Consider the following 17819-nt stretch of genomic DNA (forward strand, 5'->3'; position numbering starts at 1 on the left):
ACCCGATCTGTAAATTTAAAGAGGGAAAATATGTAATGTGCACAAATCCAATAAATGAAAATCCAATAAAGCTTAGCAACCATCTCACAACTAACAAAAGCAGCAGCGAGTTTTCTCCAGTAGAAAATGCTCCTTGGTAGAATCGGGATCCGTCCACGGACCGCTGGTGGCGGCACTGTGAGCTGGTCGCTCAAGTCACAAGAATGTTCACACTCTGAGCCTAGTTATCTGAAACTGGCTATGCAGAGAAGGCCAATGAAGCCTTTCCACTTTCTTCTAAAAAGCCATCTTAAGTCACTGAAGAAGCACCTACAATAGCACCAGGAAACACACAGGCTTGGGCTTCATTACTTACCAGCCGGTCAAAGAATAGCGCAACTTTACTACTTACAACGAAAATGGTCACTGTTGCCAATTTCTCTTCCCTCTCTAGGAATGTCACTGGGGCTCGGTGCCTGCGCTACGAATGTACTGCTCCTGAAGGCTATTTTTTCCATTTTTAAAAAATATTTTATTTATTTATTTATTTATTAATGAGAAACATAGGAGGAGAGAGAAAGAGCCAGACATCGCTCTGGTACATGTGCTGCCAGGGATTGAACTCAAGACCTCATGCTTGAGAGTCCAATGCTTTATCCACTGCGCCACCTCCCGGACCACCATTTTTTCCATTTTTAATGCACAGGACAGAGAGAAATTGAGAGAGGCGGGAGAGATAGAGATGGGAGAGAGAAACCCAGACACCTGCAGACCTGCTTGACTGCTTGTGAAGTGACTCCCCTGCAGGTGGGAGGCAGGGGCTGGAACCCAGATTCTTGTGCTTCCGCCTGGCACTCAAAATTGTCACAGTTTTCACATTTTTTTTAGCCTCTGTGACTTTACACTGCTTGGGGTCTACTTGTTCAGATAGAAAAGTAGGTGGAGGGAGTCGGGCGGTGGAGCAGCAGGTTAAGCGCTGGTGGCATAAAGCGCAAGGACCGGCATAAGGATGCTGGTTTGAGCCCCCAGCTCCCCACCTGCAGGGGAGTCGCTTCATAATTGGTGAAGCAGGTCTGCAGGTCTCTCCCCGTCTTCCCCTCCTCTCTCTTCCTCCTCATTTCTCTCTGTCCTATCCAACAATGACAACAACAATAATAACTACAACAATAAAAAAAATAAGGGCAACAAAAGGGAATAAATAAATATTTAATAATTTTTTTAAAGTAGGTGGAAAGTAAGACGCAAGGATAGACAAGAAAAGCATAAAGAGAAACCTGAATGGGTGTGCGCCAAAGCAGAGGACTCTGGGGAATGAGGGAAAGTGACAGGATTGAGGGGACCGGCTCCCCACCTGCAGGGGAGACGCTTCACGAGCAGTGAAGCAGGTCTACAGTTGTCTCTCTTTCTTTCTCCCTCTCTATCTTCCTCTCCTCTCTCCATTTCTCTCTGTCCTATCCAATAAAATGGAAAAAATGGCCTCCAGGAGCAGTGGATTCTCAGTGCAGGCACCAAGCTCCAGTGACAGCCTTGGAGATAAAAACAAAAACAGAACAAGACAAACAAACAAACAAAAACACACATGAACTCTGACCCTCCGTATTTTCATTAGCTAAGTATTTTCGTTAGCCTGAGAATATGGATGAAATCATGAACACAAATTGTAGCACATTCACGGTTGCTTATTTCTATTGGGTCCAAAGTCTTGAGGTGTTTTGTTTTCATGCAACTGATTACATCCAAAAAAGATTACTAGCAAGGTTAGAAGTAAGGATATCTAAAAGTTAGGAGAGTGAAGTATGTATTCTGCTTCTAAAATTGAAGACAGGTGTGCCCGAGTGGGAACAACGTGAGTACAAATGGGGAGAGAAATGGGTCTTTCTGACAAGGACACTACTCACAGACTCGTGGTCTCTGGTCCCCAAAGCGTTTGTCATAATTATAAGGGTGGAGGCTCTATAAGAACTAAATAGCCCAAGACCTTGCATCACAATCCAAAGAAGGTCAGAGTGACGGATGGGGGATGTTTGCATAGCCCTGGCCCTGTGCCAGAACTCTATCCCAAAGCACTGCACTAATCTTATAATGATTGTTGCATAAGAGTAATTACATAGATTTGGAAAGTGCATTGTATTCTCCAGAGAGATCACTTATGAAGTAGGATAGGACAGTCTACCTGCCAGCAACTGGAGAAAGTTATGGTCTGTGAGTGCAGCTGACCTGAGGAGCTTCCTAAATTCCCAGTAAAAGGCAGGCTGCAGACATTAATATGAAGTCATGGTGGTACTAGTGAAAAGAAAGAAAGAAAGAAAGAAAGGAAGGAAGGAAGGAAGGAAGGAAGGAAGGAAGAAAGGAAGGGAGAGAAAATGTTTGAAAATAAAGAGAAAAGGGGGTCGGGCAGTTGGTTGCATACCGGGTTAAGCGCACACAGTATGAAGCTCAAGGAACTGGCGTAAGGATCCCGGTTCGAGCCCCCGGCTCCCCACCTACAGGGGCGGTCACTTCACAAGCGATGAAGCAGGTCTGCAGGTGCCTGTCTTTCTTTCCCTCTCTATGGTCTACCCTTCCCTCTCAATTCCCTTCTGTCCTATTGAAGAAGAAAAAAAAAGCCACCAGAAGCGATGGATTTGTGGTGCCTGCACTGAGCCCCCACAAGTTGGGTTGGAAGGAGGAGGAGGAGGAGGAGGAGGATGAGGAGGAGGAGAAGGAGGGAAGAAAGGGAATCAAAATATAAAGTTTTTATTAACAGATACTCAGTGTCGATTTTCTTTTTTAATATAGCCTCATGTAGCTTGAGAGGTGGCAAAATATGGGCATAAGGTCTAGCTCCGTTTGTGGTACCGACTTTGGCTCTGGTTCTGTCTCTCCCTGCCTCCTTATTTCTCACCATCTAGCTTATGAAAAGAATAAGATAAATCTTAAAAAAAAAAAAAAAAAGAAACTCGACTTTACCAGTGGTCAGATAAATGATGTTTTGAGTCTATAATACTGACAAATGAAATCGAAATATTTAAAGAAGTCCAGAAAATATTAAATCACAGTGTATCTTTTTTTGTTTTGTTTTGTTTTGAAAGATGTATTTACTTATGTATGAGAGAGGAGAAAGAAGCAGAGTATCACTCTGGCACATGCAATGCTGGAGATCGCACTTGAGACCTATCGTCCCCTGCTCCATCGCACCAGCCACTAAACTATACAGTCTTCAACACGCCAGTTAGAACTTTTCAGGCTGGGAGTCGGGCGGTGGCTCGGTGGGTTAAGTGCACATGGCACAAAGAGCAAGGACCAGCATAAGGATCCCAGTTCGAGCCCCCGGCTCCCCACCTGCAGGGGAGTCGATTCACAAGCAGTGAAGCAGGTCTGCAGGTGTCTGTCTTTCTTTCCTCCTCTCTGTCTTCCCCCTCCTCTCTCCATTTCTCTCTCTCCTATCCAACAGTGACATCAATAACAACAAAAATAACCACAACACTGTTAAACAACTAGGGCAACAAAAGGGAAAATAAATATATAAAAAAAATTTTTTTAAAAAGAACTTTTCAGGCTAAACTTTAAAAAGAGTAATTTGGCGATTAAACTGAGGCTGTTGTAAAGTTTGCATTATCTATTTTTACAAGAATCTACCTTATGAAAATAATTATAGACTTAGGGAAAATTTTACATGGCAAAGAACCATAAAAGGGAAGGTTACAAAATTATATATGGGTGGGGGGGGGGTCTCTGAAATTATTTTCATTAACTTTTAACTAAAATGTAGCATGTTTGGTCAATAAATGTAGGCACCAAACTACAGTAGCAATCACTATACATGGACCCCAGTATACATTACATTTTATAATAATATAGTTGTAGACTTATTAAATTAATAATGCGTTTTTTTTGCTACTTTGAAATTATGGTAATTATCAGAACTGCTGTTACAGCTGTTTGCCACTGTAGTAAGAAGCCCATACATATCAGTATGCTACAAAAGTGTAAACACTTTTAACCTGTATTACAATATCCTTAGGACTATTCTGTACACTTAAAAAACATTGTTGTCAGGAGAGTCTGTAAGTTTCGCTAAACTGCCAAAGGGGTGAGTGGCACAAAGCAAGCAAACCAAAGGCCCATTTAAGAAGACCCTATGTGGGGTGGGAGTAGACAACATAATGATTTTGCAAGGAGACTCTCAGAGGGTTGCGTGGTAGCACAGAGGGTTAAGTGTTAAGGCTTGAACCTGGACGCTTGCACTTAATACTATGTGTGCTTATGAAAATAAGCCTGGCCTCCAGAAGACTGTTTAGAAATAATGAAAACACACTGGCTTATAAATGGTCGACAGGATGGTGGGTGGTGGCTCACATGGTTAAGCACACACATTACAATGCACAAGGACTCAGGTTCGAGCCCCTGGTCCCCACCTGCAGGGAGCAGGCTTTGCAAGTGGTGAAGCAGGGCTGCAGGTGTCTCTCTTCCTCTCTATCTCCTCCTTCCCTCTGGATTTCTGTCTTTATCCAATAAATAACTAAATAAAGACAATAAATGGTCAGTGATGATAAACAACATTTTTTTTTTTTGCAGATCTGGGGTTTTGTACACGTGTATATTCACTACTGGAGGGGCAGCACACAGTATCAGAGCCCCTTCTGCTGCCGGAGTCCCGACCTCCCGTCTCGTGTTGGGGCTGGGACCTGGGCTGTGAGCATGGCAAGGCCGGCACTCCACCCAGTGAGTACATGTATTTGGTCAATATAAAGAATTATTTTTTGCCCTTCTCCAGATCATCTTTTTTTTATCTTGCAAAACAAGCCTTCATATCTCTCCCCCCGCCCATTTCTTAATTGAGAGGTTGGTGGTTTACAGTACAATTGTTGCCACATGGGTACAATTTCTCATCTCACCAAGGTAGGTGTCTATAAAACACTCTCACCCCAAATTAGGTCCATCATCCTAGACCAGGAACTGAAAATACCCCTCTCCCTGCCTCCTTCCCCAGAGTCCTTTGCTTTGGTGCAATGCACCAAAACAGTCCACGTCTGACTTCATGTTTCCCCCTCCCCTTCTTGTTTCTTAAGTTCTGCCCAAGAATGACACCATCCCATCCCACCTCCTCCTGGCTGATTCCACTTCACATGATTCCTTCAAGCTCTATCTAAGATGAGGTGAAGAAGGTGGCTTCATCATTCTTGATCACTGAGTAGTATTCCATTGAGTAATCAGACTACAACTTTCTTTGACAATTCACCTGCTGCTGGAGGGCTGCTTCCAAGTTTGGGCTACTCCCAATAGTGCTATTTTCTTTTTTAAAATATTTATTTACTCCCTTTTGTTGCAGTTGTGTTATTGTTGTCATTGTTGTTCTTGTTACTGATGTTGTCGTTGTTGGACAGGACAGAGAGAAAAATGTAGGGAAGAGGGGAAGACAGAGAGGGGGAGAGAAAGATAGACACCTTCTGACCTGCTTCACCGCCTGTGAAGCGACTACCCTGCAGGTGGGGAGCCGGGGGGGGGGGGGGCTCAAACAGCGATCCTTAAGCCGGTCCTTGCGCTTTGTGCCACCTGCATTTAACCTGCTGTGCTACCACCAGACTCCCAAATTGTGCTATTTTCAAAGTAACTTCCATACTAATGTAACTCTTCACACTTTTAATGTTCCTTAATACTATCAATAATTCAAATGACAACTTCAAATAATGCAAATGACAGGAATTACAAAAACAATTGAGAACACTGGTCTCTCTCCCTGTTTCTTTTTATTTAAAACACTTCTTACTTCTAACCAGGACATGGAGGCAAAGTGCCTCACTGTGTAGAATGCTTTTGAGGGATTTCGAAGGAAATCTCCGTAGAGGGAAGCAGAAATTGGGGGCCAGGCAGTGGTGCGCCTGGTGAAGCGCACACATTAGAGTGTGCAAGGACCCAGGTTCAAGGCCCTGTTCCTCACCTGCAGGCGGGAAACTTCACTGCAGGTGTCTCTGTCTCTCTCCCTCTCTATCTCCCCTCTCCTCTCAATTTCTCTCTGACTCTATCCAGTAATAAGTAAAAAAAAAAATATTTAAAAATTTTAAAAAGAGATAAATAATCAGAAATTCAGTCCTGGAAGAAATCACCGCTGGTCCTAAGGAGGAGGCCAAGCAGCAAGTGCGCTGAGCCTGGCCCGGCATAACTTACTATGTGACTGAGTCACAGAGGCTGCTTCTCCCTGCGTGGCTGTCCCATGCAGAGATTCACCCAAAACACTGATGTCATGAAGCAAATCTTTCTGAGCCTCTAATTTCAGTGCTCAGATGAATGAAAAATTATGAGCTAACCATGTGGAAAACAGATGAACAGGCTCTATGTCATCAACTTGCCCTGCAAGGATGTATCTGCCTTATTTCCTGAGACTGCAAAACCAATTCACATAAAAATTCTGGGGACTAAGGGACCCAGTTAAGCAGGACTGAAGCTCTGACACACACGGTCAGGAGAACAGCTTTAAAACTCCACAGTCATGTGGATGGTTTTGAATCTTAGCTGCTATTGTTGACTGGGCCTGAAAGGCTCTCTTTCCTTTCTGAAATTATTTATTTATTGCATAGAAACAGCCTGAAGTTGACAGGGAGGGAGGAGACGGAAAGGGAGACAGAGAGAGAGACACCTTCAGCACTGCTTCACCACTTGCAAAGCTTTCCCCCTGAAGGTGGGGACTGGGGTCTCAAACCTGGGTCCTTGTGCACTGTAACACGTGCCTTCAACCAGGTGTGCCACCACCCAGCTCTGAAAGTTTTTTTTTAATTACACTAGAAGAAAAGCTGCAAAACAGTGCAGGAAGTTTCCATAAATCCCTAATCCACCCCCAACCGCATGCTGACATGTCATGTAACTATTAAGTTGTTGGAAAAGTCGTCAAGTATTTTTCTGTGTATTTCTATGTAAAACAAAACAACAACAAAACAAGTGTCATGACTTTCCCAACAATCCAATCCACACAGTACTGTCATCATCAGAATCAGTACTGGTTCTATTAACTTAGACCTTACTCAGACTTCACCAGTTCTCTCATGAGGTCCTCTCTTGCTCCAAATTCAGGATCCCACATCCTATTTTAACTATTATTTCTCCTTAGAGTCCCCTGCAGTCTGAAACAGTTCTCTGCCTTGTCTTTCCCGACTTTCACACCCTCGAAGAGTGTTTCATCACTCAATTTGGGTCTGTCTGGTGGTGTCACATGACCGTTCGGACGTTATGCATTCTGGGTAAGAGAATCACAGACCTGATGTAACCCCAGTGTGTCTGTTCATGGGGTTCATGATGCTAATCTGATTCATCTCCCACCAGCGGTGTCTGGCAGGTAGGTGTCTTCAGCACTGAATGTCTATCTTCCTGCTTTGTTTGGGAGATACTCTGAGATTACACAAATCCTGTCTCCCACTCCCTCCCTAAACCTGTCAATCACTGATCTGAGAATCCATCCGCTTTGCCGAATGTAAAGTTTTCAATAGCAAAGCCAGTGTCAGTAATTGTGTTTTGGATCCACGGGGGTCAATTGGTGGTCTTGGTTAAACATCCACAAAACCACCAGGACCACACAGAGACTGATTGGTGGCCTTCCTTGCAGAAAAGAAAGGGAACTGCAACAGAATCCTCAGCGACTGGAGTGTGTACAGCACAAGGACAACTTACTGTGTCTACCTGACCTTGACAGGCAAAATCCCCCGACCACCCCACCCCCGCCCAGCTCAGTAAAGGGCAGACTTTGCACTAAACACGCATTCCTTTGTGAAAACCTTACGGAGCCGGCATTTTCTGAGGCCCTTGCCCACCAGGAGTGATGAGGCTGGTGATGTGTCTGTGCCGCAGAGAGTGCTAGACCCCAACAAGAGTGGCTGGGTTACTTGGAGCAGTGGTGGGAGAACATGTGGCCCTCAGGTTAAGTGCACACACTGCAGTGCACAGGGACCCGGGTTCAAGTCCCCGACACCCACCTGCAGGGGGAAAGCTTCATGAGTGGTGAAGCAGGGCTGCGGGTGTCTCCCTGTGTGTGTGTCTCTCTCTCTCCCTCCCATCTCAATTTCTCTCTGACTCTATATAACAATAAATTTAAAATGGAGTGAAATTGCCATAGAGATCAGCAGAAATCGGGGGCCAGGCTGTGGCGCACCCGGTGAAGCGTACACAGGAGAGTGAGCAAGGACCGGGGTTCAAGGCCCTGCTTCTCACCAGCAGGGGGGAAGCGTCACAAGTGGTGAAGCAGGGCTGCGGTGTCTCCCTGTCTCTCTCCCTCCCCTCTCAATTTCTCTCTGACTCTATCCAATAATAAATTATTATTTTTTCTTTTTTTTAAATATTTATTTTATTTATTCCCTTTTGTTGCCCTTGTTGTTTTATTGTTTTAGTTATTATTGTTGTTGTCGTTGTTGGATAGGACCGAGAGAAATGGAGAGAGGAGGGGAAGACAGAGAGGAGGAGAGAAAGATAGACACCTGCAGACCTGCTTCACTGCCTGTGAAGCGACTCCCCTGCAGGTGGGGAGCCGGGGTTCGAACCGGGATCCTTATGCAGGTCCTTGTGCTTTGCTCCACCTGCACTTAACCCGCTGCGCTACAGCCCGACTCCCAATAAATTATTTTTAAAAGTGTGAGGGGCTAGCCAGGTATCGCAAGCCGCATGTAGGCAAGACAGAGCTGAAAGGGTCACAGCCTATTCATGTGCAGCAAGGGAAAGTCCGTCCAGCTCTGCTGTGTGTCTCCATCCTGCAGGTGTTCACCACTCTCTCACTCTACGGCAGGGGTAGGAAGCCCTTGTCCTGCCAAGGGTCACCTGGACATTTATAACATCATGGGTGGCTTGCACAATACTATCAGTTTAAAAGTCAGCACTTAGGAGCCAGGTGGCGGTGTATCCGGTTAAACGCACACAATGCAGTGCGCAAGGAACTGGGTTCAAGCCCCAGGCCCCCACCTGCAGGGAGAGTTGCATGAGCAGAGTGGTGAGGCCGGGCAGCAGGCCATCTCTCAACCTCTCCCTATCCATCTCCCGCTTCCCTCTCAGTTTCTCTCTGCATCCAATAAATAAATAAATAAGTTTTTTTTTAAGTTAGCACTTAGGGAGTCGGCCAGGGGGTAGCGCAGCGGGTTAAGCGCATGTGGTGTAAAGCACAAGGACCGGAGCAAGGACCCCGGTTCGAGCCCCCAGCTCCCCACCGGCAGGGGAGTCGCTTCACAGGCGGTGAAGCAGGTCTGCAGGTGTCTCTTTCTCTTCCCTTCTGTCTTTCCCCTCCTCTCTCCATTTCTCTCTGTCCTATCTAACAATGATAACAACAGCAATAACTAGAACAATAATAAAAACAACAAGGGCAACAAAAGGGGAAATAAATAAATAAAATATTTTTAAAAATTAAAAAGAAAACTGGACAGGGAGAGATTGCAGCCAGTACTCTTGAGGGCAGGAAGAGCACCAACTTTCTGTGTGTGGCCTCTGCCTGTCTCTAACTGCTTGTGTGCTGGGAGGGGAGCGAGGCACTTAGGAGAGGAGGAAGGTAACAAAGAAAGCTGTCAGATCTGGGAGCTTCAGATCACCAGGGAAGTGGGCAGGTGCTCAGGAATGCAAGCTTCTTTTGTTCTTTTCAGGAGAGGGGACAGACTTTTAAATTCGGAAATAACACTACTTTACAGAACTGTTTTGTGGTTCGGACGGTGGCGCACATAGTAAGCACACTTAGTACTATGCACAAGGACCCACGCAAAGTCCCGGGTCTTTCTCACCTGCAGGGGGGGGGACACTTCACAAGCGGTGAAGCAGGTCTGCAGGTCTTTTTCTCCCTCTCTGTCTCCCCATCCCCTCTCAATTTCTCTCTGTCCTAGCCAATAAAATGATGGGGTGGGGGAAGAGGACCAGTGACCAGAGGCAAAAGAAAAAAAAAAAAGTCTGTTTTCAGAGCCCAGTTATAAGCATCTTCAAGTCTGTGTTACCACATCATGCCCAACACCAAGGCACTAACACCCTTTCCCACAGTCCACTGGAGGAGAGGGAAAATATTCTTAGATGAGCGTTGTGCCCGGTAATGATGGCTCCTTCTGGTCACTGGGCAGCAGGACAAGCCCCTCCACCCACATCACAGCATCTCTACTGACTCGACTTTGATGTGGACACACATGGAACATCAAACGTGTCTGCCACACTGCTGGTCAGTGAAGCAACAAATGCCACTGCCAAGGCAGCCCACCCACGGGGCCCCTCTCTTTCTCACCACTGCCTCCTCTGTCTGAAGGGGATTCAGGGAGAATGCTTCATGGAAAACTGTGCACTCGGTCAACTATCTGGCCACAGAGACTGCGGGTAATGTGCTGGGAAAAAGCCTTTTCTCGTCAAGCCATGTCAGCCGCAGGCAATGTCGTAATTATTCAGTTATTTGGTATTTTCCACTTACAAATATCTTTGGTACTTTGCTCATACAGCTATTCAGAAACAGAACACAAAATATATTCGTACTTACAGGGAGGTGTCCTGCAGACATCTATCACAAGGAGATGGAAATAATATTTTATTTTTCTACTGGATAGAGAGAAAGAAAAATTGAGAGAGAAAGGGAAGACAGAAAAGGAGAGACATTTACAACCTTGTTTCACCGCTGATGAAGTTTCCCCCTGTAGGTGGGGACCAGGGACTTGAACCTGGATCCTTGCACACTAGAACAAGAGACCTCAACCACGTGCCACCACCTGGCCCTGAGAAACTGTTTACCCAAATGTCAACAACTGTACTGTAACCCATTAATCTCCTTATAAAAGAATTCAAAAACCTAAGCAAAAAATTTTAAATGCTCTGATTTTTGTTTGTTTGTTTTTTATAAAAAGATTTAGTATGTGTTGATGAGAAAGAAAGAACCAGAGCATCACCTGGCACAAACTATGCTGAGAAGCAAACTTGCGGCCTCAGTGCTCTCCGGGAGTCCAGTGTGTTACCCGACTTGTCCAGGTCACTTCCTCAGCCACGGCCAGATGACCGCCTCGTCCCTGCTTCTCGAAAGGTGTGAGTACATTATTTAGACTTCTGCCACAATGCCAGTGTGGCATCAGGATCTCTGAGTTATGTGCAGTCAATTTCAAGCGCAGGGTATTAATGTCATCAACGTGAGCTGTGATATGACTGTCACTGAATCTTGGGGCAGTCCGCACACATAACCGAGTAGCAGGACAAAGGACTAGAGAGAACACTGATGGTGTGAGTGGCTAGTTTTCAGCGTCAACAGTTTCCTCTGAAGGTGCAACATTCTCACAGCAATGGACCAGGCTTACAGGCTGGATGGCGCCAGTCTCTAAAGTCTAAGTTTGCAATAGAGTCACGCTTCTAAAAGCAACACACTGGGCAGTGGATGCCGCTTCACCAGTCAAATATAATCACATTCTGCATAGAGTATCAACTGCAGAGCACATAACAGTAAAGTGCCCCCCCCCCCCCCAGAGACACAGCCACGCTGCAGTCAGAAATGCATTAAACATCAGACTGGAGGGCGGAGGTAGAGGACAGCTAGGTCAAGCAGGACTGCATTCTGGCGCTGGGGGAGTAAATCACATCTGAGATGGATGTCCTCCTTGAATGGGCAGACTCGCTTCAAAACTCTGATTAGGAAAGCAATGAGTCTGTGTAGTAATTGCGGTTTATAAAACTCATACATCGAAACTGGAAGGCAGGCTTATTAAGCTGTACTATGCCATGGCAAGTATAGATAGTATAATTGTCTTTTAAAAGACAAATTACACTTCAGGGGCCTTAACTTTCAGTTTCATAATGCCCAGACTCATAAGGTGCTACAGATACACCATCCTGTGACAAAGGACCTGCTGGAGATGAGAATCCCAGGTCTGGGCCCACGGTAACGCCACAGTCTCTAACTGTGCCCACTGCGGCAGCTTCCTGGGCTAAAGTGAGTGCCCTCTGACTGACTGCTTACAGACTCCCTGCTGCCACTGGCTGGACTTTACACTGACAGAGGGACTGGGCCACTCGGTGACATGCCAACTGGCCTGCCTTGGTAATGAAGGCATTCAGTCAAACATAATGAAAGCTGATGGACTCTAAACTTAGTCGAAGGCTCTTCTGGAAAGACTTCAGAAAGACGAGTCACTGGAAAGTGTACTGCTGCACTGATGTGTGCAGGGCAGCGCAGAACATGAGGAACACCATGAGACCAGAGATTCTGTGAGAGCTTACTGCTTCGCTACTGTCTTCTATCCGCGTTCTTAGGATAAGTGTATCTGTGACTAACACAATGCAAAATTCAGAATAGTAGGATTGTTTAAATTTATTTCCCCTGTTGTTGCCCATGGCGTTTTTTTTTCTATTGTTGTTACAGTTATTATTGTTGTTGTTGTCATTGTTGGATAGGACAGAGAGGAATGGAGAGAGGAGGGGAAGACAGAGAGGGGGAGAGAGAGAAAGAGAGACACCTGCAGACCCGCTTCACTGCCTGTGAAGTGACTCCCCTTTGCATCATGTGCGCTTAACCTGCTGCACTACCGCCTGACTCCCAATAGTAGAATTTTTATAGATGAAAAAACCTGTTTTTCTAAGAAATTTATAGATTTTGATAAAACATGTTAAATAGATATGCATGTCAAAGATTCTTTACCTGAGATGTGTTACTTTGATTTTTTTTTTAATTACTATTATTAATACTTTATTTTTGATAACTGATGAGAGGCAGAGAGAGAGAAACAGAGAAGAGAGACACAGGCAGCACCGCTCCTCTGCTCATGAAGCCTCCTCCCTGCAGGTGGGGGATGAGGGCTTGAGCCGGCGTCCTTGTGCATAGTGGTGCATGCACTCTACCAGGTGCGCCACCACCCGGCCCCTTGCGTTATCTCAATTAAATGATTCTAAGTATTCAGGCAGGAGGGTATTTTCCATGCCTCAAATTATAAACTACTTTGGATTGGTGGCTTTAAAATTCATGAATTGTTATGATCTAAATTGGGCTTTCCTGGAAGCTCAAATCTTTCTCCCACAATTTTCAAATGATAAAATACGTAGAGTGAATTTCTACCAGATTTGAATGTAACATTTACTCTTTCCCTTGAGTATAGTAGAGAGAAGAGCACGCCAGCCTGGTCAGACACATCTGAAGAGGAATTCTGGCTCTAATATAACTGGTTATAGACTAATTAAGCTCCCTTTGTAGCCACAAAGAAGGTGAAGTGAGATATGGCAACTCGATATGCACAGATGCTTGCTCAAAATAGTCATTATCAGCAACAGTATATTGATTGCCCCAGAGGAAAAACCCCAGCTATTGGCCACATTAAGATTATACACCTAGTATCTTCTACACTGGATGCAATGTGTCATATTACTAAGACGGTCTCCCACTTCTTTCTGACAACTCAGAAACACCCACAGAAATCCCCCCCCCCCCCAGTGTTGTGAAGCAGAGGTTCTCAGCTTGGAGCAATTGGATAGCTGGAGGGATGTTTGGTAATGTCTAGAGACATCTTACTTGTCACAGTGGAGCTGGAGGAGGAGTAACTATTGACACCTCAGGTGTAAGATGCCAGGAACGCTTCCCAACATTGTACCAACCCAAAGCTCCCCCCGATAAAATATCACCTAGTCCCAAATGCCAATGTAGCATCGTTGACAGACCCTGTGTCCAGAAGGACAGAATGAGAATTTCTGAGAACCTGAATTCCAGAAGTTATATAGAGAAAATAAAGACAGTTTAATAAAGTCAGGATTCTCATTATCATATCGATTAAAGGGCACGTGGCAAGGATATGAGGAACTGAGACAAAGATATTAAGTAATGAGACTAGATTTATTAGAGGGTCAAGAAACCCTGTGAGGTGGGGTTTCTCATATAATAACCGTAAGATTAATTTTACTGGGGGTGGGGGAGATTGGGAGGCACTGGCGCACCTGGTAAAGTGCACACATTACAGTGCACAAGGACCCAGGTTCAAGCCCCTGGCCCCCACCTGCAGGAGGAAAGCTTCGCAAGTGGTGAAGCAGGGCTGCAGGTGTCTCTCTGTCTCTCTCTCTCTATCCCTCCCTTCCCTCTCGATTTCTGGCTGTCTCTTATCCAATAATAATAGTAATAATAATAATAATAATAAACAACAGATTCATTTTACTAGAAAGCAACAAGATCATACAATTCGAAGGAGTACTAGCAAGGAAACTTTGCTCAGAAGAATACATCTAAATGAGATTCAAAACGCCCAAACAGGGGATGCAAAACAGAAGCATTGCTCTAGCAGATTGCAGACAGACCTTCTCTCCACTGGCAGCAGAAATGGGTCACTGCTAATGACCAGAGGTGTGGCCTTCCTGGGAGGGCATTCTGCTTTCTGGCTAAGATTCTTACATATCCAGCATATTCTTCCAATTAAAAGCACTATGGTGATCACTTAAAAGTTTACTTAAGAGTGCTACCTACTTAAAAAAAAAATCACAAAGTTGTTAAGAGGTCTACATGAAGTACAATCCAATAATATATATATTATTACAATCCAATAACACACACACACACACACACATATATATATGTATATATCCCTTTAAAAAAATCTAGAAAGGAGTTACCAAAAAGTGGACTCCTGTCAATTGTAACAAAATGAATTGTAATTCCCATTTATGGATAAGACTACCAAGGAGGAGGAAATGATTGCTTTAACTTCAAGTATGCTAAGTAAAGAGAGTGTTACGATTATTTTTGAAATCCTTTTTTAAAAAGTCAACAAAACAGTTCAACATTACATGACATTCATTCTTAGAGGTGACACATAAGCCTTCTACACAAAAAAACTGTAATTTCACTCACAAAAAGTCCTAAAACAATGAACGCTGGACACTTGAAAAGAGGAAGCAGAGAGACCATGAACTGCAGCAAACACCTATTTAACCTTTTCACCACCAAGAAGGGAAAAAAAGAAGAAATCCTTGCAAATGTGACACTACTTCCAAAAAAAAATAAAATAAAAAATCTCATCGCCATGAGTGTCCTTGGGCTTTTTTTTTTTTTTTTCAGGGAAGTGCGGCAGAAGAAATGTAAAACAGTGTAAGATCCCTACTTACCCTTCTGATAGAAAAACTTCCGGTAATAGTAGGCGCCCAGATCCACATGCTCCACGATGTATCTCTTGATCCTGTCCAGGTGCAACACCAAGTTCTCCCTGGGCACTTCGAGCACTGCCACTCCCGCATTTGTACAATGAGAGGTGAGGGCAGACTCAAAGGAGGCGCTTTCGCAACCACTGAAGGAGCCGGAGTTAGATTTTGACAGGCTGATCTTCCTTTCCCCCTCTCCACCTATCTCATTCCGGAAGTACGGACAGCTCAAGACCAGTTCGTTGCTTTTATCGTCTCCCTGGTCCATGCTGAGACTTCCTTTGGAATTCAGGTCCTCCGTGCTACCCATCGGGGAGCTGAAACTAGCCGAGTGGGACAAGGGTCCTGAGACCAAGGACGCCACCGCGGCAGCCGAGGCCCCGGTGGTGGTGTTCCGCCTCTTGATCACGTTGTGCCTGTTCAGAATGGCTTCGTTCAAGTCGAACAACATGCTCTGGACGTCGTAGTGAGCAAAGCACTTCGGACACGTCCAGGGCCGGACAGAATCTTCCGACCGGTTATCCTCAAGATCTGAGGAGGACTTCCCAAGTTCTTCACCTTTGGCATTGCGTAATTTGCGGAAAATGGACGAGTCTCCGGTTTCAGACTTCGATCGGCGCTTGAGTGGTTTTTCCCTCTCTTTGAAGAGGCCTCTCTGAGAGATGGGTCCATCGATGACATCCAAAGAGAAACCGGAACCCTTCGCCCCACCGGCGATGAGAAAGTCACTGAGCTTGGTGGGCGTGGGGCCTCGGTCCGATCTGTCCTCCTTGTAGCCCTTTAACAAATCAAAGAAGCTTTCTCCGGACGTCCCCTGCTTGTCGATGGAGGATGTGCTGCCGTATTCCCTGTGCAGGGACGGCCCAGTCTTGTATGTGGGTGAGATACATTCATCGAAACTATCCACGTCAAGTTCACTTATGGTGATGTCGCTGTTGCTCCGCTGCCTTATTCTGCGCAGGCCTTTCCTGGGGGAGCTGGGGTAGGCTTCGGGCATGAGGAATCGGGAGTCCATGTTCTCCGACGGTCTCGTCTTGGTTTTCAACGTGTTCTGTATGCTCTTGAGCATGGCTGAGTCACTGGCGTTGAGGCTCACAGAACTTCCCTGACTCACGGGACTGCTTTTGGAGGACAGGCTCTCAAGGCAACTTGAGGTTTCAATATCCTGGCTTGAGCGGCTAGATTCTTTGATGTTTTCCTTTCTGGGGGGCCAGTCTGCGATCCTGGCTCTCACCCCCATCTTTGGGACTCCAGGCGTCGAAGTGATGTGGTGGGACCCTTCGCTTCGGGGGGGCCCTACGGGAGCCATGACCGATGCCCCTAAATTGCCATTCTGGGACCGGAAACGTCTCATGTAGAAGTCATCAGTGTGGACTTTGGGAGGGCCATCAGGACCCACCACGGAGGCTCTCTCAGTGCCTACTGGCCTTTCTGTTTGTGACCGCTTCAAGCTGGTCATGATGTAAAAACAGTACTTCTTAAATTTCTGCAGAAAGGACCATCGTGTTGAAGCTTTAAATGTGCACTTCCCTTTTGGAGAACTGTTTCCAGAGCACACAACAGTGGCACGAGATCCTAATCTTTCTCATTGAAAAGGTTCAACAATGCCTTGTTTTCAACCCTCTGGAAATCCAGATGTTAAAAAAACACAAAAACAGTAGAATCCACAATGGCTCCTTTGCTTCACTTTGATAGATGGTGTTCTTTCAGCAAAAACGGAATGGCATTGGTGTGACCGGCACTCTGTAGCAGCCACAATCTCATGCTTTCTCTGAAAGAGAGGACAACCAGAATTAGCATCTGATAAAGACGCCTAAAAATGCATTCGCAATGGCCAGAAACACACACATGAAAATGAGGTTTAGTAATGAACTGTTCGCACAATTCACAATCTGTTATTTTTTTTTTCTTTTTTAGGGGAAGCGGGTTTCAAAACAAGAAAGTGAAAGCATTCAATAAAATCCTTCACGCATAAACACTAATAAATAAATAAATAAGCAATGTACTTGAGCTTAGTCAAATTGTTCTGCATCACTAGGAGGGGAGAAACTTGTGAGACACCAGGTATCTATAACAACTACAGACCTAAATCACATTCGAATGACCTCTGACAAGGCAGACTATCCTAACCAGCAGCTGGGAGGCAAAGCAACAAAAATCCAGTCACAGTTGTTTTTTTTTTTTCCCCCTCTTAACAAGATTAAACACGGGGGGGGGGGGGGGGGGGGGAATCATTTGACTCCATTGTAACACTCACTTAACATCTCCTGTATTTCAAAAGCCTGTTTCCTTACAAAAGCTTCTCTAGTTGGCGAGAACAAACACAACACGGAAAATGAAACAGGGGATCCCCTCCCTCATCTTTCACACTCTTCCCCTCAGCTTCCTCGACTTTATTACTCGCCCAGAGAAGAAATCCATGACGCCAGCACTGACCACCACTACCCCTCCCCAGCTCTCCTACTTCTTCTGTCTACTCCTAAAACTAGAAACCTCACCAATGCACAAAGATGCCAGCATTTCCTCAGCGCACTGCAACCTACCCCACCCTGAGGCATGGATTTATGAAGACGACAGAGACCAAACGCTGAGCAGGAGAGCCCCCTCCGCACTGCCTCACAGCTGGCAGAGATCGGCTAACATCTCTCCGGGTGGAGGGAGAAGAAAGGCGACTTGTCCAGCAGCGGGTGTGCGCACGGGTGCCGGGCACCGGTTCTCGGTACAGAGTCCTGCGTGGTCGCATGCATCCTCCAGATCAAGGCACGGGACCTTCCTCC

General features: G+C 45.6%; 1 protein-coding gene across 1 annotated transcript in view; it reads right to left on the bottom strand.

Moving 5' to 3' along the window:
• The window catches only part of SIPA1L1 (signal induced proliferation associated 1 like 1), a 322776-nt gene that overhangs the window by 147519 nt on the left and 157438 nt on the right, over positions 1 to 17819 (bottom strand). The window contains exon 5 of the mRNA XM_060174201.1: positions 15010 to 16813. Within this exon, the coding sequence (XP_060030184.1) occupies positions 15010 to 16501 (1492 nt within the window). The 5' untranslated portion in view covers positions 16502 to 16813. The remainder of the gene's footprint in view (positions 1 to 15009; positions 16814 to 17819) is intronic.

Source organism: Erinaceus europaeus, chromosome 16, assembly GCF_950295315.1.
Source record: "Erinaceus europaeus chromosome 16, mEriEur2.1, whole genome shotgun sequence".
Classification (NCBI taxonomy): domain Eukaryota; kingdom Metazoa; phylum Chordata; class Mammalia; order Eulipotyphla; family Erinaceidae; genus Erinaceus; species Erinaceus europaeus.